This window comes from Panthera uncia, chromosome C2 (genome assembly GCF_023721935.1).
Source record: "Panthera uncia isolate 11264 chromosome C2, Puncia_PCG_1.0, whole genome shotgun sequence".
Taxonomy (NCBI): domain Eukaryota; kingdom Metazoa; phylum Chordata; class Mammalia; order Carnivora; family Felidae; genus Panthera; species Panthera uncia.
The window spans coordinates 81,158,148-81,181,105 of record NC_064810.1 but is presented as its reverse complement, the minus strand read 5'-3'; the positions used below and the strand labels follow the sequence as shown (position 1 = coordinate 81,181,105).

Here is a 22,958-nt window from a genome sequence, read left to right as displayed (position 1 = left end):
TAGGATCTTGGGGGTGGTGTGGACATGCCCCTTCTCAGCTCTCTAATAGCAGTGATGTCACTACTCCTTTTCCTGATGACAGCCAGATCCTTCTGCTATCATCCTACCTCTGCTTTGACCATCATTTGGCTCATGCCTCCATTCTGCATCACCAACACATTAGCCCCGTGTCCTTCTAACTTTGTGAAGTCCCCCTTGCCTAGGCTCCCCTGACTCAGTGACTGCTCCCATTTCCTATTTCCCCCATCTCTTCTGCTTCCAGCCCCGTCTGACCCCTTTTCTCACTCATCATAGGTCATCTTGTGTTGGATCTGGCCCAGGCCCGGTCCACACTGGTGCTGCCCACAGGCCTCATCAACGTGGCCGGCACCATGACAGTGACCCTGCGCAGCAGCCGGGAGTTGCCCTCAAGGCCTGATGGGGTGCTGCACGTGGCTCTGCCCTCTGTGCTCACCCCACTGGCCTCACCAGGCCCACCGGGGCCCCCCAGGCCTCCGGGGCTCTGTGACGACAGGTTGGGCCTATGGTGATTCTCTTCGTCCCTCCCTCGGCTTCTCTGGGTCTAGTGCGGGTGAGGGGGCTTTGGTAGGGTGCCCTGGGGGATGGACAGGGTGGGGAAGGGCTGGGCCATTCATCCAGAGGGGCTAAGGGCCTTGGTGGTGGGCCCGTGACCCTCCTCGCGCTCCCTTCCAGCCCTACCAGCTGCTTCGGGGTGGGCAGCCCTCAGGAGGAAGGGCTGGCCTGGGAGGAGCCAGCGGCCCCTCCGGATGTGTTCTCAGGCCCTGCCCGCTGCCCTGCCCCGTACACCTTCTCCTTCGAGATGCTGGTCACTGGGCCATGCCTGCTAGCAGGTGGGTGCCCCTCCTAGCATAGCTGACTAGGAAATAATAATTCAGGGCTCAGGACTGGGAGGAACACAGGAAAAAAAGAAAACAAGGACCTAAGTCTTAGGAACCTCCAGTTTTGGTAGGAGCATCCCCTGGACACTTCTACACAACACCCCCCCCCCCAGGTTCGTCAGTGTCATTTATTTATACCCCACTCCACTCACCAGTGGGAAGAAAGGGATTAAATTGAGACCAGTCCAAGTGATGAAGTGGAGTTTTCTTGTGTAAGAGGTGGGGGAGGATGCTAAATCAGCTGGCTGCTGTATAACTGATCAGCCAGAAACAGAGCTGGGAACCTACCTCTCAGCTCATGAAAGCAGGCAAAATCCCTCCCCTTGTCCATGCAGCCCTCTAGATTAGGCGCTAAGAGCTGAGCTGAATCAGTCATGATCCTTGCCCATACCACTGTTGTCTGGGAAGGTGATGTTTGTGCATTAGTACTGGCTTGGGGTGGGGTGATCATCTCTCCCTGCCTCTCCCTCCCTCAGGCCTGGAGAGCCCTTCTCATGCTCTGCGGGCAGACGCCCCACCTCATGCCAGCTCCGCAGCCACCATCTGTGTCACATTAGCAGAGGGCCACCACTGTGACCGGTCATTGGAGATCCTGCTGCACCCCAGTGGTGAGAGACTGGGACACACAGTGGGCCAGCTCTGACCTACTTCAGGACCACTTGGATAGCATTTTTCAAGTATAGATTTCTGGCTCCCAAGCCAGGTGGATTGAGCCATCTGTGAGGGACGTGCTGGACTTGCAGGGTCCTCCTGGGACAGTGGGACCGAGCAATTGAGGTCCAGAGACAGGGACTTTCCTGACAACTATATCCCTTTTTCCTTAGAGCCCCACCAGCCACACCTGATGCTAGAGGCCGGCAGCCTGAGCTCAGCAGAATATGAGGCCCAGGTGAGGGCCCGCCGGGACTTCCAGAGGCTACAGCGAAGGGACAGTGATGGGGACCGGCAGGTATGGCTGCATGGGGTCCTGGCCTGGCCACTGACCTCTCACTACTGGCTGCATTTGTGCAGGAGGAACAGTTGGGCAGTTGTGTGTGTGAGGGGGGGGGGGGGGGGGGCTTTTAGCAGGACCTCTTAGTAGCTGCTAAGAGGGCAGCATCCCAGAGGGCTGATGAGTATTGTCCTAGGAGGGCCCACGCAAGTCTCCCTGGGGTGTGTCTCAAAGGATGGAAACTAGGACTGATAGGCAGAGGACAGCCACCTGCCTCTGCCCTCGCCTTTATTCGAATGACTATAAAAAGGTGTTCCCTCTGAGTGTATTAGATAGAAAAAGGCCCTAGGGCTCGGTCCTGCTGCAAGCCCAGGCAAGAGTTTGCACTAGGGCACAGGATGACTTGGGGCTCCGATGATCAGGTGTGGTTCCTACAACGACGCTTCCACAAGGACATCCTGTTAAACCCCGTGCTGGTGCTGAGCTTCTGCCCGGACCTGAGCTCTAAGCCTGGAAACCTGGGCACAGCCACACGGGAGCTTCTCTTCCTGCTGGATGGCAGCAGCATAGCGCACAAGGCCTGTGGGGCAGGGTGTGGGTGTGCGGTGGGCTGGGGGCAGCCTCTCACAGACAGATACACGCATGAGCGCGCACGCACACACACACACACACACACATCCCTCTCTTACTTGTACGTATATGTGTCTCTCCCAGATTCCAAAAGCCTCTCTCGCACATGAAGTTACCTAATCCCAAAACCAAGGGTTCCCATACCCCACCAGGGTCTCTCACACACTCAGTCTCCCTCACTCTCCAGGTCTCCCTCATAGTCAATCTCAGACATGCTGGGCCTCTCCCACACCACCACTTCTAGCCCCTCATTTTCACACAGCATGGAAAAGGCAGGCAATCTGGAATCCCTACCACTGCCCACAGGACCTGTTTCATGCTGTCCTCCCTGGCCCTCCCCAGGATGCCATTGTTTTGGCTGTGAAGTCACTGCCACCACAAACGCTCATCAACCTGGCCATGTTTGGCACGTCGGTGCGGCCCCTCTTCCCAGAGAGCCGGTCTTGCAGTGATGTGAGTACAGTCCAGGGATTGGGGCCCAGTGAGAGTATATCAGCCTGGCGCGGCCCAAAGCATGCCTTTTCTTTCCAGGACACTGTGCAGCTGATCTGTGAGAACATTGAGACCCTGCAGGCTGAGAGTGGTCCCCCAGATGTGCTGGCTGCACTGAACTGGGCCATGGGGCAGCCCCAGCACAAGGCCCGCCCTCGGCAGCTCTTCCTCCTGACTGCTGCCTCGCCCGTGGCCGCTGCTACCCATCAAACCCTGGAGCTCATGAGGTGGCACAGGGGGGCAGCCAGGTATGGGGTGGGCTGAACCAGGTGCCTAAGATTGACCCCCACTCCCAAGGGGCTCCTGAAGGTCACAGCTGCTTCCCTTCCCTCATCAGGTGCTTCTCCTTTGGGCTGGGGCCTGCCTGCCACCAGCTGCTCCAGGGGCTGTCTGCCCTCAGCAGGGGCCAGGCCTACTTCCCAAGGCCTGGGGAGAGGCTGCAGCCCATGGTGAGCTTGAGCCTGAGCCCTGTTCCCTACTCCTAGAAGTCCTTCTCCCGAGTTACACTGAGCCTGAAGCAGAATCCAGTCAAGTCATGGGGTCTCCTGGCACCCTTGATCAGGACTTCTCCTCCCCCATTCCAGTTCCTCCCCTCCTTTGAGACGCCAATCAGGGGAGGAGCTGCTGGTGATGCTATAGCATGCTGCAGGAGGCCAAAGGTGTGGGGGACATGACCTCTGACCACCCCCAAATATCATTCTGTTTTGTCCTGGTACTGAGCCATATCCTCAACAAATCTTGCCTCATCCACAGGGCATGGCTCAGGCCAGGAGACAGACCAAACCCTTGCTTGTTCCTACCCCCAATCCTTCCCTTGACCCCAGCCTGACCCTGCTCCCCTCAGCCTAAGGGCTGGGCAGATGGCATCAGTGGAAGGGTAGCCTTCCTGCTCTGTGGGCCTCCTGCTCTGTGAGCTCTCTCTCCCATGTCTTCCTTCTGGCCACTCCTTACAGCTGGTGCAGGCTCTCCGGAAGGCACTGGAGCCTGCTTTGAGTGACATCTCTGTGGACTGGTTTGTGCCTGATGCGGTGGAGGCACTGCTGACCCCCCGGGAGATCCCAGCACTCTACCCTGGGGACCAGCTGCTCGGTTACTGCTCACTCTTCAGGGTGGATGGCTTCCGGTCCCGTGCCCCAGGGGTAGGCCTGGGCTGGGGTGCGGGTGGTAGGCCTGGGATGTCTAAAGTCCCTGCATCTCTTCAAAACTCTTCTTCCACTCCCGGTGCCTCTCCCTGCCAAGCTCTTCCACTGCACTCTCAGCTTCCCCAGAGATCACACCGGGCACCCCAAAGCGGCTGTAGTCTGCCCCCTTCATGAGGTCTTCCACTGAATTGTCCCATAAAGTGTTGCCCTTGGCTTTTACCAAAGGTCACTAAAGCACACAGCCACGGAAAGCAGCTCTAGAATTTGCCTTGAAGGTTTTGTTGAAACTTTCTAGGTTCTTCACACAGTGCCCTAAGGAAAGAACCACCTGGATTATTTCCTGTAATATTCAGAAACAGAGCATAGTCTAGATGAAATCTCAGATCCCAACTCTAGCGTGTTCTAACCATTTGATTTTGGGCAAGTCACTTAACCTCTCTGAGCCCATTTCGTCATACTGATTTTTGTCACAGGGTTGTTGTAATTAGAGGTCACAACGTGCACACTCTTGGTAGGATACTTGACACATAGCAGGAGTTCAAGAAATGATTGTTGTTGCTGGTTCTCTAAAGTAGGCTCCACGCCCAACGTGGGGCTTGAACTCACAGCCCTGAGATCAAGAGTCACATGCTCTACTGACTGAGCCAGCCAGGCACCCTGAAATGATAGTTATTTTTATTATGAAAAGCTTTCTTTCTCTAAAAGAACTAAAGATGCGATATAATGGAGTGTTTGCCCTTTTGCCTGCCTGCCAGGAAGCTCAGGGCCAAGCCTGAAGCTCAGCCACAGCAGCTCTATTAACCTTATGGTTATCATGTATGCTTTTCCTTCCTTAGTACTAGGCTTTCATTTCTGGTTTATTAACTTTATTGCCTTTTGTGGTGAGACATCTTAAATCCTGTTTGGAAAGAGGTAGCATATAACTACAGTCGGTTTTTTCTCTAATGATTATCCCTCTCTAGGGCCAAGAACCCGGCTGGCAGAGCTTGGGAGGCTCCGTGTTCCCATCCCCAGAGGAGGCACCATCTGCCACCAGTCCTGGCACTGAGCCCACTGGCACCTCGGAGCCGTTGGGAACGGGCACTGTGTCAGCAGAGCTGTCCAGCCCGTGGGCTGCTGGGGACTCAGAACAGAGTGAGTACCTGGGTGTAGTGTGTGGCTGTGTTGCAGGAGGAGTGGGCCATGGGAGGGGCCACGGCTGGGATCCATTCTCTTGCCTCCCAGCAGGTACTGATGCTTTGACAGACCCAGTCACAGACCCCGGACCCAATCCCTCCTCTGACACAGCCATTTGGCGCCGCATCTTCCAGTCATCGTACATCCGGGAGCAGTATGTGCTCACTCACTGCTCTGCCAGCCCAGAGCCAGGTCCAGGCTCCACAGGCAGCAGCGAGTCCCCTGGCTCCCAGGGCCCTGGCTCCCCTGAGGGCACTGCTCCCCTGCATCCCCCCTTCTCAGCAGGGCTGCCGCAGCCTGGCCTGGGGAGAACCTGCAGGCTCCCACTCCTGCCCCCTGCCTCTACCCCCAATGGCTCCAGTCAAGGTGAGAGTCAGTCCACCTCCATTCTATGCACCCAGCAAACGTTCATTGACCATCTCCTATATGCCATAAATTGTGCCGTGGTTACTATTAAGTCCAGCTGAAGAGATACATGGGTAAATCTACAATGATACCATGTGACATACAGTGGTGAACACAGGGACATAGTATTATGGGGAGAGTCAGAATCAAGATGGCTAACACTGTTTGAGGGAGTCAGGAAAGCAAGAGTCACGTCTGGAAGAATAAGTAGAAGTTAGCCAGGCAAAGAGGAAGAAGACATGAACAAAAACAGAGACAAACAACAACCTCAAGTGAGAAACCAGGCATGGAGTGAGATGGCAGTGGGAAGGGGGCCGGAGGCCCTGAGTTTGGCCTTGCTCCTAAGGCTGGTGAGCAGCCATCCACAGTTTCAGACAAAGGGGTACGTGGCCATGCATGTGTGATGGCCAGGAGCTCTGCATTCCTTGACCAGTGGACCACACTTCTTATGTGCAGCCTGGGGCCTTGAGTGCTGAGGTGCTGGGTCGTCGACGCAGAGCAGCTCTGGCTGGCCGGAGCCTCTCATCTCCCCCGGGCCAGGTGAACCCAGTCCCTGGCCGTCCCCGACACCCCTCTCTGGGCATAGCACCAGATGGGCCAGGCCCTGAGTCAGGGCAGCAGCTGGGACAGGGCCTGGATGACTCAGGTAAGGGTTGGATGGGGAGCTGGGTTCTGACACCAAGGAGGTCCTGAGAAGTAGGGCAGAGGATACCACACCGCCCCTGCCTTCATTGCTGTCTCTCTCCAGGAAATCTGCTCTCCCCGGCCCCCATGGACTGGGACATGCTGATGGAACCCCCCTTCTTATTCACAGCTGTGCCCCACAATGGGGAATCAGCCTCTCCAGCAGTGGAACTGCCTCCTCAGGCTCCACGCTGCCACGTGGTGATCCGAGCCCTGTGTGGGGAGCAGCCTATGTGCTGGGAGGTGGGTGTTGGGCTAGAGACACTATGGGGACCTAGTGATGGCTCACTGCCTCCGTCACCCCCTCAAAGAGAAAGTGCTTGGGACCAAGCACTCCATCGGCTGACAGCAGCCTCCGTGGTCCGGGACAATGAGCAGCTGGCTCTCCGTGGAGGGGCTGAGGCCATGGCTGACCAAGGTGAGTTGCTGGTGGGCCTGGGCAGGACCCAAGGAGCCTGTATGGGGCAGCAAGTGACAGAGGTATAGGTCTATGTGTCTGGCCACTATATACCTCATCTTGTTCACAATTTGAGGTGGCCCACTCACCTCAAAAAAAATAATAAACAGTGTAATGGAATAATAAAAGAAAGTGGAGAATCAGGTTATATTAAAGATGCACTCGATGACGTTCTGTGCCCTTGTGAACATGGGTCCCCAAATTGGCAAGCTTCCTAGCAGCCAGCACAGAGCGAAATGTGATCTTGTTAATGACTCATAGTGCCCATAACATAAAAACAAATCTGCCATTCAGGAAGAATATTAACATCAAATAGTTAAAATTTCAGTTTTTCAGTTGCACTAGCCACACTTCAAGTGCTTAACACTCTCGTGTGACTAGTGGCTGCCATACTGGATCACGCAGATCTAGAACACTACCTTCACTGCAGGAAGTTCTATTGGACAGTGCTGAATGAGTGGACAGGAAAGGCACCACAGTCAGTGCTTCCTTTGGGTGCTGTACAGAATGTTCAATTTCTGGGTGGCCGGAGGGTCCAGTCCTGCTAGGAGCTGAGGGTTCAGCCTAACCACTTGCCAAAGTTGGGGAGTCCGACCTGGCCCCAAGAAGGAACTCTACTCTGTTCAAAAGTGGACAGAGGGAGAAGCAATGGGGAACACAGATTTTTCTCTAAAGCCCCCTGTAGGAGGGGGCTGGGGGAAGTGCAGCTGCTCCCGTTCAGCATCCAGCTCCTTGCTTTCACAGGCCATGCCCGGAGGTCCTGGCTCCGAGCCCTTCAGACGAGCAAGGTCAGCTCTGCCCCTTCCTGCTTCACCTGCCCCGTAGCTGTGGATGCTACCACCAGGGAGGTCCTACCCTCAGCCCTGCAGGTGCGGAGCTCAGGTAGAGTTCCTCCTGGGTGACCTCTCAGGTGCTGGCCCTCACTTCGCTGGCCCCCCTCCTGGTTTACCCCCATCTCCTGTGCCCTTACAGAGCTAGCTGAGCCCCCAAGCACTTCTGCCTCTCAAGGCCAACTAGATGCAGCTCCTTTGCCTACAGCTGTCCACGCTAAAGGTAACACTCAAAGTTGGGGCAAGGGCAGGGAGCTACGAGGCTTAGGGACTACCACTGGCACTGACCGGCTCCATTGCAGGACTTCAGGGAGGCTCTGTGGTAGGTGGCTGGAACCCAGACCAAAATGGCAACTCCAAGTCAGTCACCAGAAGTCCTCATCACCTGCCCCCCCCAGCCTCCCTCTAGGCTCAGCCTGGGCGGTGGGAGGGCCAGAGGCTCTGACAGCCACAGACTCTGCAGCACCAACCGGGGCCAGGCTGGCGACAGCAACAGTAAAGGCAGCGACCACGACTACTTGCCCTTGGTGAGGACTCGGGAGGTGGAGGGTGGTGCTGCCAGGGCCAGGGCACTGTCTCAGCTCACTTCTCCCCCCACCTCCTCTCTCCTCAGGTGCGGCTACAGGAGGCACCTGGCTCCTTCCGCCTAGATGCACCCTTCTGTGCAGCAGTACACATCCCTCGGGAGCGCCTGTGCCGCGCTTCGCCCTTTGCTGCACACCGCGCCAGCCTCAGCCCCACCTCGGCCTCCTCTCCCTGGGCACTTCTGGGGCCTGGTGTTGGCCAGGGTGACAGTGCCACGGCCTCCTGCAGCCCGTCCCCCAGCTCAGGCTCTGAGGGTCCAGGCCAGGTGGACAGTGGACGGGGTTCAGACACTGAGGCCTCAGAGGGAGCAGAAGGGCCCGGAGGTGCGGACCTGCGGGGCCGGACCTGGGCCACCGCTGTGGCGCTCGCCTGGCTGGAGCACCGCTGCGCTGCTGCCTTCGGCGAGTGGGAACTGGCAGCAGCTAAAGCTGACTGTTGGCTACGGGCCCAGCACCTACCTGATGGCCTTGACCTAGCTGCCCTCAAAGCTGCAGCCCGGGGTCTCTTCCTGCTGCTGCGCCACTGGGACCAGAACCTGCAGTTACACCTGCTGTGCTACAGCCCCGCAAATATGTGAGGGCTGCCCACTGCTCTGGCTGGCGCTGCCCAACACACTCAAGTCACTGCCACCGGGGCCGGCTTCTCGGTACTGGGAGGGGCAGGCCGGTATCCACCTGACCCCTACTGCTTCTCATCCCCTGCCCTCACAGAAAGTGCCTGCCTGTGCTCTCTCCCACTCCTCCCATCCCATGCCTCTTCCCCTCTGAGCTCTGTGCAGTGCGGTGGAAGGGTAGAGAGCCACAGTCCCCAAATCCTATGCAATAAAGTGCCTCTTAAGACTGCCCAAGTGAGTTCTTCATCTGTAGTGTGCATGCCCCTCACGGCTTGGTGTAAGCACCTCCATGTAGGCTGCACAGCAGTGGGCTTGGTAAGGTTTATTGGGAAAGGCATAGAGTCTATCCCCATCCAGGGTCCTAAGAGTGGACTGGAGGGGAAGGGAAGTGGATCTCAGTGGGCTTTCTTGCTGTGCTGGATGCTCCTGGGGAATGGCTGGGGGCCCAGCCAGAGCTGCAGCAGGATGACAGCATGGCATATGTGCAGGGCGGCAGAGCTGCAGGATGTGGAGGGGTATGTGTTCCAGGAGAGCTCAATGAGGCCCAGCACCAGCAACCTGGAGAGGAGAAAAAAGCTCAGGTTTTGCCCAGTTTCTAGACCTGCAGCCCCGTAGCTCGCTCCCAACCTTCCACAGTCAGCCTTGCGATGAGGAACTCCCTAGCCCTTCCCACTCGCCCAGGGTGTCCCAGCCAGTACCTGAGCAGATGTGTAAGCCAGCGTGCAGGCGTGGCCCACAGGAGGTAGGGCAGTGTGTGGAAATACCAGACGTAAAACTGGTAGTGGAGGGAGCGGCTGAAGCAGATGCCAATGAAGTTGGAGGTGAAGAGGGTAGAGATGATCTGTATGCAGTGGTCAAGGCCAAGGGCAGGAGCAGAAGGGGCAGGAATTGGGATGGGGGGGGAGGGGAGGAGGGGAGAGGGAGGTTCCAAAGCAAAGGGGCAAAGGTTTTGGGGTCAGATAGCCCCCTGGCCCTGCCATTCCGAGATGCATACTTCTGGACGAATTTTTTAACTTCTCCAGACCTGTGCCTCAATCTAATGTGGAGACAGTAATACTGGGGCCATAAGGCCCAGGGAGTTTAAATCCATCACTTACAAGCTGTGTGACCTAGGTAAATTACCTAAACTCCTCAATGCCCTGATTTTGTCATCTCTAAAATGAGAATAAAACAAATAAACAAACAAAACCCTCCCTATTTCAGAGTCTCTTGTGAGCTTTACATGTTAGAATGTATGTAAATCTCTTAGCACACCAGGCAGAGTGAGTACTCATAATGGTAAATCAAATAATATTTAAGATTAAGAATAAAATACACTTAAATATGTAAAGTGCTCTCCTCCATGAACAGGGCCTGTGGCTATTACTGGCACCTCCTTTCCCTCCCCCAGGTCACCAGGCACCAGGGCTAACAGACCAGGACCCCAACTGTACCTGGCGAGGGCAAGACTTACCTTCCCATGATTTAAAGGATATGATTGGGTGTGAGGGGCTGTGGTGGAACCTTCCTTTTGGAGGGATCCTTCAACAGCGACAGGATACTTTCCCCCGTCCTGGGGAGAAGCCATTCAAACATTTATCAAGCCCCCATCCTAGGCCAAACTCTAGATTCACCCCCCATGAACTTCACGTCTCCCCCCAAGCAGGCCCTACACTCCTTGCCCCAACTTGACCCGTGACACTGCTCCCCTTTCTCACCTGTGCCACTTGCAAAGGGCAAAGAGCAAGAGCAGGGTGAGGTGGGCGGCCAACAATGCCAGGTGGAAGGCACGATGCAAGAAGAGGGCCTCAGGCAGGAAGCGCCAGTTTACTGTCCAGCGGAAGAGAAACTGGCGGCCAAGGTCAAAGGAGCGGGACAGGTAGCCAATGGGGTTCTCCAGAAGGAAGGGCAGGCCCAGCACAACCTGAGGATATGTGTGATGTCAGCAGAGCTGCCCAGGCTCAAGTCCAGCCTTCATGCTAATCACCAAGGGGAGTGGACAGAGGGTGTAGGTCTCAGAGGTTCTCAAATTCCCACCAGGAATAGCAGGAAAGCCAGCCTCCTCATCGAGACCAGAGTCTGGGGCCAAAGAAGCTGAGAAGGCAGGTAATAACAGTGCTTTAAGTTTAGATTCACCAAGTCATAAATGGGCAGAATGAGAGAGACCCTCAGAAACCATATAGTTCAACACCCTTATTTTATAGCTAATAAAAGTAAAGCCCAGAGGTAACGGTGCCTAGTCCAAAATCAACTCCAAAACCCTGTCTGTTAGCTCTGAGGAAGTCTCAACGATGGAAGAAGGCCAGAGAATGGCCTCCTCTTCATTAGAAAGGGGAAGGGGTGGAAGGGGTACCTGAAGGACAGCACAGATGCCCAGCTTGGGGAGGGCTCCACGGAAGCCAAATTGCATGAGGAGAAGAAATAGTAACCCAGGGGCGAAGAGTAGCACGTTCATCTTCACAGAGACTGCCAGGCTAGGGTAGGGAGGGGAGAGGAAAGGTGGAGATCAGCTCCAGGGCCATGTATCCCACACACACATAGCAACTCCTCCCCTCCCCTGCCACTAAGCTCTGGGATGGGGTCCACCCTTAAAACTGCTGGAAAAAGGATAAGCCAGCCTGGGAGAAGACTGAGAGTAAGGAGCAGATATCAAGTCTCTATAACCAGACTGAGCCAGCAAATACATATTTACAGTATTCAGAATGTACAAGGGCCAACTCCAACAACAGATGCTGTCTAGAGGGAACAGAGGCTAGGAACAGGGTATATGTTCTTGAGGGGTGGGGCGGAGACTTTCTACAGATCCTAGACTTGTCCAGTGGGACCCTGACTGACCCATATATTGTCTGGTTACTCCCTTACTCCCTCCGCTGCAGAAAACTGGGTGGGGGAAATGATGGAAATACAGAGTAAGAGAGGGGGGAGAAGGAAGGGGTGGTGACCTGAAACAGCAGCAGCCCCAGCCCCAGCGCTGGGCCAGCAAGAGGTTGATACTGAGGAAGAGCAGCGCCATGGCCACTGGGTCATTGAAGAGCCGCAGCACAAAGATGGAGTGGACACGGTAAGAGGCACAGCACATGAAGAAAAAGACGAAGGGAGGTACCTGAGAAGTGGGACAATGGGGAACAAGGTCAGCTCACCAACCCTGAGCCATCCCGACTCCCCAGCACAGCCAGTTGGGGCCGCCTGTTCCTGGTAGCATGGACTCACCTTGCAGGTCTGGTGGTAGATCAAGAAGACAAGCAGCAAGGTGGCCAGGTAGAGCACAGCAAAGATGTGCTGGGCCATGCGGATGTCAGTGCCCCTGCCAGTGGCGTAATACAGCCCCATAAAGATGTACACAAAGCCAGCTGGGTACCTGAAAGAGGAGTCTGGTTCAGGCTATTCAGCCTGGTATCCAGTCGGCCCCTCATGTCCTCACTGAACCTGCTATCCCCACTCACACAAGAGGTCCAGTGTCACCCTGCAGTTGGGTATAGTCATAGGTGCCATTGATGACGCCCTCCACCTGGGCCATGTAGGCCTTCCAGTCAATCTCTGTATCTGGAAAAGGACAGAAATGGTGTGGTTACTTCCAAGTTCAGAACTTGTCTGCCCCCCCACACATCCACCCATCAAAACAGAGTCCCAGGGGCGCCTGGGTGGTTCAGTCGGTTGAGCATCCAACTTCAGCTCAGGTCATGATCTCGCGGTTCGTGAGTTCGAGCCCCGTGTCAGGCTCTGTGCTGACAGCTCAGAGCCTGGAGCCTGCTTTGGATTCTGTGTCTCCTGCTCTCTACCCCTCCCCAGCTTGCACTCTGTCTTTCTCAAAAAATAAATAAACAATTAAAAAATTTAAAAAACAAAACAAAACACAAGAGTTCCAGCTCATTCCCAAGACTTCTATCACAACTCTTATCTCACCGCCTATCTGACATTCTCTGGGTGAACCCAAGCATCTGCAACTTGTCTGTAACTGAACACAACCATCCACTCCAAATCTGCTCCCCTTCCTAGGTTCCATGAATGGCACCATCAACCTCCCAGCTGCCTAGGTCACAAACCTGGGTAACATCTCTGACACTTCCTTCTTTCTTATTTCCAACACGCAATCACCAAATCCTGCCTATTCTTCATCCTACATGACTCTACTATCTCATCCTCTTCTGCTATTACATATTCAAATTTGGACCGAACACAATTTCTAGCCTCAATGATGCAACAACTTCGTAATTCGTTTCCCAGCTTCCACTTTCACCCCACAACATATTTCCCACCCTGCAACCAGAAAGTGCTTCCTATAATAGAAATCATGTTAGATCTCTCTGCTTAAAACCCTTCAATGATTCCTCAAGGCTCTTAAAATAAAGACCAAACTCTAGGGGCGCCTGGGTGGCTCAGTCGGTTGAGCGTCCGACTTCGGCTCAGGTCATGATCTCGCGGTCCGTGAGTTCGAGCCGCGTGTCAGGCTCTGGGCTGATGGCTCAGAGCCTGGAGCCTGCTTCCGATTCTGTGTCTCCCTCTCTCTCTGCCCCTCCCCCGTTCATGCTCTGTCTCTCTCTGTCTTAAAAATAAATAAATGTTAAAAAAAAAAAAGACCAAACTCTATTATTCCCATGTTTAGAAGAGGAACCTATGAATTAATGAGGTTAAGTGACTCGTTCAAGATCAGTGAGCTAGGAAGAGTAGAAATGAGATTAGAACTCCATGAGGTCCTATTAAATTCTTAACCACCATGCTAATTATCTCCTTAACACAACTTACAGACTGCTTCAGGATCTGGTCTCAACTTCTACAATCTCCTCTCTCACTACCACCTGAACTTGATTTCTATCTATTCCAGCTCTAAAAACATTCAGTTTCTCAAAGGAAGCTGACTCTCTTTTGACTGAAGGTTTTAGTTACAGGGCTCTGTCTACCTACAGTGCTCTTTCTCCTCCCCTTTTCTCTATTTCCTCAACTGGCTAGCTCTTAACCTTTCAAGGGGGACTCTAGAAAGCCTTCCTTAACTCAAGTCTGATGTAAGTGCCCTTTTGTGTCCTTTATGGTACCCTTACTACTATAAGGAGTATGATGCACTGTAATTTTCTGCTAACTCACTTTTGTCCAAGCTCACACATCTAAATAGGGAATGTGTCTACCTTTTCCACCACTGTACCCTTGGCACCTAGTAGTGTTAAGCATGTAATAAACATTCAATAAATATGTGCTGAATTAATCATCTTTAGCAAGAAAGCTTTCATTCAGCCCAGTATCTAGATTCAGCCTGGAAAGGAGCCCCCAATAAGACCAAAAGGACTCAAGTGGTCACAGATTGCCATTATTGACAAACGACTTTTGAGACCTCAGAAGTGAACAGATGAGAAAATTGAGACCCCACAGGGGAAGGGACATGTCCAAAACCACAGAGGCATGAAGGAGCAGCAGTACATTAACTCGGACCCAAGCCTTTGATTGATTTCTAGGCTGGTTTATTTTCTTAACCTGGCAGGCTGTATGTTCAGGGCAGAGGGCCAATCTCTAGGGTCGCCCCTTCCATCATGGGGGAGGGATTAAGATAGCGTTTGGTTTTCTGTGGAGCAGGCTTGGCACCTGGGTAAAAATTACGGTCTGCAATTGAAGACTGCTTGGATTTGAGGGCTAGATTTCAGCTCCGAATCTGGGTCCCAGTTTAAGTAGGGGGTTCGGGTCCCTCTCCCTACCCTCCCCTCCTCCTCGGCGCACTCACATGCCACCCTGTGAATGACCCAGAAGGTGATGCCCACCTCCGCCAGGCAGAGGCAGGCGGCCACCAGCAGCGTGTAGCGCGGCTCCAGCAGCAGCAGGCGCCGCTCTTGCCAGGCGCGCCGCAGCCATTGTCCGCAGGATCCCGCCGTTCGAGCTAAGGGACCTCCCCGGCCGCGTTTCCGTAGGCCCGCCGCCATCTTGACGGTGCGTCGCTCGTATTGGCCCGCCACCCCGGAAGCCCAACCCTTCTGCACTTAGGTTCCGCTCCCCACGCGGACCATCCCAACCGACTGATAGCTAACCAGTTTCCAGTGTCCTATTTACTCCACTAAAATTTACTTCTTCCACCTCTTTCCTGATGGACTTCACATTCCATTTGTGCAGGAACAATCTCACTCCTCCGTACATACTTGATTCTGGGCATACAGGTGCTAAAATAGATGCAACAGAAAAGCAACATTCCTGTTCATGTCCTCCCCCACTTGGCATCACACTTCGTCTGTGTTTCATGCCAGTCTCTCCTGGAGAACAAGACCTGTGTCCGCGCCCCTCTCGCCTCCTCTGTGAGCCTTTAGGGTGCTCAAAACTGGATAGAAATGAATCTTTCATTAACTTTCAGACTTCTTAATTGACGGAGCCGGACAAACTGAAATGAAAGAAGCCGTGATGAGCCGAGTGAGTCTGATACTAGTATGAGTTTGGCTCTCAGAAGTGAGGGCGCAGTGCAGTTGGAGGATTCAAGTTCTGAACCTTGTAATTTTTCCTACCCGGAGTATTCTTCAAAGAGCGCTTACTAGAGAACGGAAGTTCCACGTGTTTATGTTGAGCAACTGCAGGTGGTGGGCGGAGACACAAGGGCCACGCCCCCTGAATGCTACCATCCTGATTGGCTACATAGGGGCGCCAAGCCCAGTTCTAGAGGTGCGGGCTGTGTGTCCTGGTGGTTCTGCAGCTGCAGGCATGGCCTCTCCAGGGGCCCCAGCACCCCCGCCCGAGATACCAGAGCAGAACTGCTGGTACCGTGAGGTCCAGTACTGGGACCAGCGCTACCGGAATGCGGCTGACTCTGCCCCTTACGAGTGGTTCGGGGACTTCTCCTCCTTCCGTGCACTCCTAGAGCCGGAGCTGCGGCCCGAAGACCGTATCCTCGTGCTAGGTGGGTAGTCCTGGTGCTGCGCAGCCGAGGTGGAACTGGCTGAACCCGTCCTGTCCCGGCCTGGCCCTGTCCGCTTTTCTCGAGTCTGTTTGTCCCCCTTGGAGGACACCCGAGTGGGAGCCAAGATCCAGTACCTTCAGAATCTCGGTAGTCTTTAGCCAGGGCGACGGGAGTCAAGAGATTCTGGTTCAAGGGCCCCGTGGAGGAAGATAGTCTCTCTCTGAGTTTGGTAGGTGTCCTAGGACCCTGTCCCGGTCTCTCGAGAGGCAGCCTCGAGCACTCGAGAGCTCAGAGCACCTAGTTCAAGTCCCAACGCTAGTTGGCTGTATGATTTAGGATAAGTTGTGAACTCGTTCTGAGCTTCAAATTCACTTCTAGAAATGGAACTGCGAGCTCAAGTCGGATAAGGCACGTTCAGGCACCTGGAGCACGATGCCTGGCGTTTATCTGTTAGGGCCAATGGGCACCGGAAGCCACTGTCATCTAGAGAATTTTCTTCATTCTCGAGCCCTAACTGAAAGTTGGTCCTAACCCCCAAGTGCAGTGAGGACGAGGACAGCGCCTTCTGAGGTCGGAGGGGAGATTGCAGCCAAGATTGGTGTGATTCTCCAACCACGAACGTTCAAATGCAGGGATTCAAGGTCGGGTTCTGAGAGGTCCAGCTGCACCCTCAGGGTTTTCTCCCACTGCCAGCCTTGGGGGTTCCAGTGAAGTTTGAGCAACGGGTTTCCTTCCAATTATAGTTTTTATTTTGGTATTTGTAAAAGTATGTTTATATTTATGTGAAATATTTCTTATATATGAGACATCTATAATACAGTATATGTGTAAGATATAAATAATCTGTTTGTATACCCTACTCAATTTGAGAAATAGAACATTCCTAGGACTAGAAAGGAAGTATAACTTAGTGCTTATGAACTTGGACCCTGGAGGTAGTTAACTCTTCGCTTATGTAGTCTTAACCGTGGAAATCATGGACAGAAGCATAGAATCTTAAGCTGTGGAATCATGGACAAACACCTAAATTTCTGCACCTTCATTTTCTCAGCCTTAAAAAAATGAGTACTTACTTATTGGGTTTTTAAGACAATTGAGTATGAAAGCTATCTAGAACAATACCTGGCAAAATAAAAGACCCCATGTATATTTAAGGTTTTCTGTGTGGTCCCCCAAACCCCTTTTCCCCAGAGGTAAAAATTCTCTTGAGTTGTGTGCTTTTAAACCATTGTATTTGTTTATAAATTTACCGTAGATCTACGTTTTTCAAGCTTTAGTGTCCATCAAAATCACCTGGAAAGCTGAACCCCCCCCCCCCCAAGATTCTAATTCCGGGGATGGTCTAAGGTGGGTCTTGGGATTCTGTAGTTTCAGCAGACCCACAGCTGATTCTCATGCTGGTGATTTGCAGAATAACACTGCCTTAATATCTGCTTGACTGGGAGGTTGCCTTTTCTTGGTAGAGGGGAGAAAAGTCTCAAAATCATAGAGGAAAACTTTCTAGGCAAGATTCTCAAAATCTAAGAACAGGACCCACAACTTGGGAGTACCCTATGGAACATTCCACCTTGGCAAACATAAGCTGAGCACCTGGTAGGTGTTAGGGAATGTGCTGGGCCCTTTTTCACTTATTTAGTCCTCGACGACCCATAGAAGTGAGTGATAATTACTAGAAGACTTACTCTAGGTTAGGGGTTGATAAACTTTTTCTGAAAATGGCCAAGTAGTAAATACCATAGGCTTTGTGGGCTATTTAGTTTCTGTCATAGCTACTCAGTACTGCCACAGACAATACATAAGTAAATGATACATAATAGCTGTATAGCAGTAAAACTTTATAAAAACAGATGGCAAGCTAGATTTAGTGACCTTTGCTCTAGGTCATTGTCTCAAGTTGGGTTCTCTAGAAGCAAATCTAAGACTCATCTTAGGATTCATGTCCCAGTCATTTATTACGAATGTGCTTGAAGGAGAAATTGATAAGAGAGTGAGGGAAGAGGGAAGGGGGAAAGGCCAAGGAGGATTGGGATCATAAGGCAAAGTTTCCCTGAGAGTAGTTTCAGCCTAAAGTGTCAGAAACCCAAACTGTCAGAACACAGGCCAAGACCTAGAAACACTCCAAAGGGATCTAGTCCGAGCACTGAGAGTGCCTACTACTGTCACGCAGCAAGTAAGTGGTGAAGTAAGAGAGCCATTGGACTCCAGAGCTTCTATTTCTCTTGCTGCACAGCACAGATGGGCATAGAGAGGCATCTAGAACTCTGTTCAAACTGATAAAAACATTGTGAATTACAACCTAAAGGTCCTACTGATACAGGCAAAGTTGGAATGTCATTACTGAAGGTGAGTAGACCTCTTGAGACAGTTTAGCATAGTGGTTTAATAGCTCTGGTTCTGTTGTGAGACAGTCCTGTATCCGGATTCTGGCTCAACCACTGATTGTGTGACCTTAGGATCAAGTTTGTTATCCACTTTGGGCAGCCTCATTTTCCCCATTGAGAACATGTAATGGTGATTATGGGTATCTTCTATCTGGAGCTACCTTGAAGATGACCTGAGATAATTCTTACAAAGTGCTTAGCATAGAACCCTATGTTTAATGACTGTTAGTTATAATTATTATTATTATTGAAAATGGGAGTCAGAAATTGTGAAAATTGTGTGTCTTCTACCCATGGCTAGAATATCTTCGTGGTGGATGCAGGCATATGGCTTTCCCAGCTTTGCCAGTGTCACACAACTCTGATTCTCCTTGCTTGACTCTGTGCTTATAGGAATCTTTTGATCATAATTCGGCTTCAGTTTATATTTTCTGTATAGAGAAAAGGGACTGACCAGGATTGACAGCCTTCTCAGTCCCTATGATGGTAATTTTTCCTATTATAAGTTAGTGAATTGGTATTTTGGCTTATATATCTGTCTCTTGGTGCTGGGATAGGGTCCGCATAGCTCTGGGCTCCCATGTGATGGGTTCTTGGATGTGGCGCATTTCTCCAGGGCTCTGCTTCCCTAAAGCCTCATCCAGGAAAGCAATGGCCTTCCCAAGACCCTTCTCTTAGTTGCTAGCCTCCAATCACTGAGGCAGCAGGACCAGGAATCGCTGCTTTGTAAGTATGATTTGGTTTGTGGTCAGGTTTTGTTCTCTCTTCATCCTTGGACGAATTTCTCTTGGAAGATGCCATTCTTGTACCATGGGGGACAAAGAAAGGAAATTTGGGTTCGTCCACAGTTGGGCAGAGCTCTATGGGCATATGAGGTCAGATGTGGGGTGGTGAAGAGTTTGTGGGTCAGAGAACCCAGTGGGAATTTAGCCTGAACTGACTTAGGGTCTCTTGTTCATCCACCCTCACCTCTGATTCCATGCAGTGTATCTCTCTGGGCTTGTAGTTCCAGTGTGGAAAAACACACACTGGGTTTTCCTAGGCAAAATAGTATTCTTCCTCAGCTGTAGGGCCTGAGGAGGGACATAGGAAGGGGCAGCTGAGGACCAGCCAGCAGCCTCTCAGTGCCCTGTCCAGGTGCCAAACCCTACTAGATTAGGGCTATCCTAACAGCTGATCCTGTGATCCTCTTAGGGAGGCAAATGAGGATTAAAGGCAATCTAAGCCCAAGAGCTGTGGGTCAACCAGAACTGCCATCCAGCTCCATTTTCAGGCTGAGACTGACCACAAGAGGGCCTGGAAGAGGCCCACATACCTTCAAAGGAAGTCACACCTATGCTTTGGGTCCACATCCTGTCCTCTAACTTCTGTCCCATCTCTCACCATACTCTGCCCTCTGGGACTGCTTTCCAGGTACTTCCCACCAGAGTGTTAGGATTCTTCAAGACTCTGGTTGGTTATCACCTTCTCTGAAAGCCTTGGCTGACCCACCAGAGGTGGGGACAGGAGCCATCCTATGTGTTTTCGCACACTGTCCCTATTGAAACTCGCTTCGCATTATATGGCAGTTGCCTGAATACACATCTTTTCCTCCCACTAGAGCATGAGCTACCTGTTCATATGCAGAACCCAATATGTAGTGCTCAATACATTAAGGAATTACAAGGAATCCACTCCACTGTGTGTCCCCACCGAGTTACCCCACACTTGTTAATTCTGCCTGGGAAACCAAAGTAGGATACTAACCCCTAATGTGAAGTCTGATATCCTCAGACTGTGAGGGCTGATATCCTCAAAGGTTCTCTGAGAGGTTAGGGACTGGGATAATACTAACACTATCCAAATAATGTTATGGTTCCAATGATGCCAGTATTATCCCCATTCTGTCTATGAGGAAACTGAGGCTCAGAGTTGAATGACTTGCCATGGCTGTGTGACCAGAGGTAGCAGAATCTAGATCTTTGAACTCTGAAGTTCAGAGCTTCAGAGCTCCTGCAGCTACTCTCCAGCTGTTTTAGGTTTTTTTTTTTTTTTTTAATGTTTGTTTATATTTGAGAGAGACAGAGTGTGAGCCCGGGAGGAGAAGAGAGAGGGAGACACAGAATCTGAAGCGGGCTCCAGGCTCTGAGTTGTCAGCACAGAGCCCGATGCAGGGCTCGAACCCACGAACTGTGAGATCATGACCTAAGCCGAAGTTGGATGCTTAACCAACTGAGCCACCAAGGCACCCCTTAGTTTTTAAATTTAGTGTATCACATCCTGCATGTAGGCTAGATATTGCTATCTTCATTTTTCTCAGTAGGAAATCCAAGTTCCTGGTATGTAAACAACTTACCCTAGTCTACACAGCCAGAAATGTTAGAGCCAGGATATGTGCCCAGTTCTGCATGACTATGACTCCAAAATTTGTGTTCTTTCTTATACCCTGCTGCTTCTCCCTCGGTATGGGAGGGTTTAGGCTGATAGAAGATGGGCCAAGAGTAGATGGATAATTTCAGGAGTGAGAACCAAATCTAACCCAGCCCTTTTGCCACCCATTCCATCCCTTCCTATCCTAGGCTGTGGGAACAGTGCCCTGAGCTATGAGCTGTTTCTTGGAGGCTTCCCTGATGTGACCAGTGTGGACTACTCATCAGTGGTGGTGGCTGCTATGCGGGTTCGCTATGCCCATGTGCCCAACCTGCGCTGGGAGACCATGGATGTGCGGGCCTTGGACTTCCCCAGTGGCTCCTTCGATGTGGTGCTTGAGAAGGGCACACTGGATGCCCTGTTAGCTGGAGAACGAGATCCCTGGACTGTGTCTTCTGAAGGTGTCCACACTGTGGACCAGGTGCTGAGTGAGGTGAGGGAGCCACAAGAAAGGGTAGACCAAGAGGTGGGGAGGAGGGACTGGGGTTTTGGGAGGTTGAAAGAACTCAGAAGTCAGAAGGAGATATAGTTTGGAATCGGTAATGGCTCACTTTTAGGACCATGGTTACCGGAAGGAAGGTTAAGCTGGGTAAAGATTATAGGGGCCTGGAGTGGCCAGGCTCACAGATGCTGATGGTTAGCTATTAAGCTGCCAATAGGGATGAGGTAACAGCCAGGTTCCAGATGGGTAACACAGACTAGGAGGGTGACAGGAAAGCAGTGCCCATGCACCTGACATCACTCCCATGCTCTTACCTGGGTAGAATATAGCCCTACCCCCATGAAGTGAGTAGGGGCAGAGAAGAAGGCTCACTCTTGCCATGGAGAGCCCTGAGCTATGGAACATAGGGTAGTACCTAGGAAGGCATCTGGGGCAATACTAACCTTTGAGAACCTGGAGATGGACTCCTCACCAGTGGCTTCTCTGTCTGCCTTGCAGGTGAGCCGGGTGTTGGTCCCTGGAGGCCGATTCATCTCATTGACCTCAGCTGCGCCCCACTTTCGGATCAGACACTATGCCCAAGCCCAATATGGCTGGTCCCTGAAGCATGCAACCTATGGCAGTGGCTTCCACTTCCATCTTTACCTCATGCAGAAGGGTAAAGAACTCACTGTAGCCCAACTTGCCCTTGGGACTGAGATCCTCTCACCCGCTAGACCTCCCACCTCACCCTGCTTCCTCCAGGACTCGGATCATGAGGACTTCCTCAGTGCCATTCACCTGTGAGGCCAGAGGCATGTCCTCCAGTCCTCCCTGCCTTTCTCCCCTGGGCTCTTCAAGTACTTGGAATTCCTGATTTAGGGCTTGGATTTAGGGTTGGATTCAAGGTGCTCACAATCCCAGAGGCACCATGCCTAAGATAGAGCTGATGGGAGCAACCCCACATGAAACAATACAGCCCAGGTTAAACTAGATCCCAAATCCAAGGTTTCTGGTTTCCTTCTTGGGTTCCTCAGATCTCTCCTGGATTCCCTAACTTCCTCCCCTACCCTACTGAACTACCAACGATTCATCCCCTGGGGCAAAGCTCAGCATAACTGCTCCACATGCCAGCCAGACTCAGAGACCTGCATCCCTGGGGCCTATTATTGACCCCCATTCAACCTGGATTTATCTACGGGAGGCTGCAGACTTTGAATCAAGATTGCTTTATGCTTCTGATCCTAGCTCCAGCCCAAGCTCTAGTGTCCTATCCTGCTTAGGTTGTATATTTACCAAAGGAAGCTACATTGTAAGATGTCCTCAAGTCAGATTGGCCTGCCTGTGTTTACTTGGCAACCCTCCCCTACCAGCAACATGCACCTGAGATTCCCAAGTTATCTGCCCCCTCCCCAAAATGGATTGGAGCCATTTTGGCCTGGCTCCTGAGCAGACCAAAGCAGTGGCCACACACACACAGGGAGGTCTGTGTTTATTCACACACTCCTGGTACAGTGAGGATGGAGGAACATTTACAAAGGACACCCCTGGGGTGAAAACATCTCCAGGGCCACAGGTGTCATCCAAAGGTGCAGAGCAGTCCTCACTTGGGTTCCCAGGGGCAGGATGCAGGGGTCCAAGGTAAAATCAGACTTGGGCCCTTGGAAGGTGATACCTTGAGAGGAGGGGTCTGCCAGAGAGCCGCCTGGGGTCAGGCCTGGGCAGACTGGCCATGTGGTTGGTTACCATGTTAGGGCTTGTTCCATCTCAGACTCAACACCCATCCTATCTGCCAGGCGCAGAAGAGCGTGGCCGAGACTGGGGGAGGGAGGGCATGAACCATGAGGGGAGCCAGTAAACAAAGAGTCGGATATAAAAATACAAATGTGCTGAGGAAGTCCCTTAGAAAGAGGCTAAGGCTGGGGTCACGCCAGACAGGGGTGGGAGAGAAGAGCAGCCTGGAGGGCTGGGCTCAGGTAGGTGGGAAGCTCATGCAAATACGCAGCCAAACATCCCTGGCTGCGCGCGCGCGCGCGCGCGCGCACGCGAATCGACCCCGGCC

The 22,958-nt window shown here is 52.4% G+C and overlaps 3 protein-coding genes across 5 annotated transcripts; 2 read left to right on the top strand and 1 right to left on the bottom strand.

Moving 5' to 3' along the window:
- The first annotated feature begins 594 nt into the window (after nt 1–594).
- On the top strand, nt 595–9,086 carry VWA5B2 (von Willebrand factor A domain containing 5B2). Its single transcript, XM_049628481.1, is given in 18 exon segments — nt 595–851; nt 1,376–1,507; nt 1,724–1,848; nt 2,253–2,408; nt 2,803–2,913; nt 2,992–3,200; nt 3,290–3,401; nt 3,906–4,091; nt 5,057–5,228; nt 5,322–5,539; nt 5,541–5,636; nt 6,132–6,321; nt 6,424–6,777; nt 7,561–7,698; nt 7,789–7,869; nt 7,949–8,031; nt 8,033–8,173; nt 8,260–9,086. Coding segments are annotated over 18 exon segments (3,084 nt in total). The 5' UTR covers nt 595–820; the 3' UTR covers nt 8,809–9,086.
- Nucleotides 9,087–9,151: 65 nt separating this feature from the next.
- On the bottom strand, nt 9,152–14,748 carry ALG3 (ALG3 alpha-1,3- mannosyltransferase). Of its 3 annotated transcripts, none has more exons than XM_049628478.1 (9): nt 14,531–14,748; nt 12,267–12,366; nt 12,034–12,181; nt 11,766–11,926; nt 11,177–11,297; nt 10,542–10,747; nt 10,321–10,396; nt 9,543–9,688; nt 9,152–9,402 (listed from the first exon to the last, which is right to left on the bottom strand). In XM_049628478.1, exons 1-9 carry the CDS (start codon nt 14,724–14,726, stop codon nt 9,240–9,242), a joined length of 1,317 nt encoding a protein of 438 aa, XP_049484435.1. In that variant the 5' UTR covers nt 14,727–14,748; the 3' UTR covers nt 9,152–9,239. The 3 variants fall into 3 exon arrangements, with proteins under 3 accessions (XP_049484435.1, XP_049484437.1, XP_049484436.1); XM_049628480.1 differs by having other exon boundaries at nt 14,568–14,742; XM_049628479.1 differs by lacking the exon at nt 10,321–10,396 and having other exon boundaries at nt 9,543–9,685; nt 14,531–14,747.
- A 695-nt stretch (nt 14,749–15,443) lies between these two features.
- On the top strand, nt 15,444–21,884 carry EEF1AKMT4 (EEF1A lysine methyltransferase 4). The gene is made up of 3 exons (XM_049628475.1): nt 15,444–15,685; nt 20,625–20,908; nt 21,416–21,884. Exons 1-3 carry the CDS (start codon nt 15,490–15,492, stop codon nt 21,701–21,703), a joined length of 768 nt encoding a protein of 255 aa, XP_049484432.1. The 5' UTR covers nt 15,444–15,489; the 3' UTR covers nt 21,704–21,884.
- Nucleotides 21,885–22,958: the final 1,074 nt, after the last annotated feature.

Coding starts and splice junctions, on each gene's coding strand:
- ALG3 (XM_049628478.1), bottom strand. CDS start 14,726: ATGGCGGCGGGCCTACGGAAACGCGGCCGGGGAGGTCCCTTAGCTCGA. Junction 11,298..11,765: donor TGGGGCTGCTGCTGTTTCAG/GTCACCACCCCT, acceptor TCCCTACCCTAG/CCTGGCAGTCTCTGTGAAGA. Junction 10,748..11,176: donor GCATCTGTGCTGTCCTTCAG/GTACCCCTTCCA, acceptor ACATATCCTCAG/GTTGTGCTGGGCCTGCCCTT.
- EEF1AKMT4 (XM_049628475.1), top strand. CDS start 15,490: ATGGCCTCTCCAGGGGCCCCAGCACCCCCGCCCGAGATACCAGAGCAG. Junction 15,686..20,624: donor AGACCGTATCCTCGTGCTAG/GTGGGTAGTCCT, acceptor TTCCTATCCTAG/GCTGTGGGAACAGTGCCCTG. Junction 20,909..21,415: donor TGGACCAGGTGCTGAGTGAG/GTGAGGGAGCCA, acceptor TCTGCCTTGCAG/GTGAGCCGGGTGTTGGTCCC.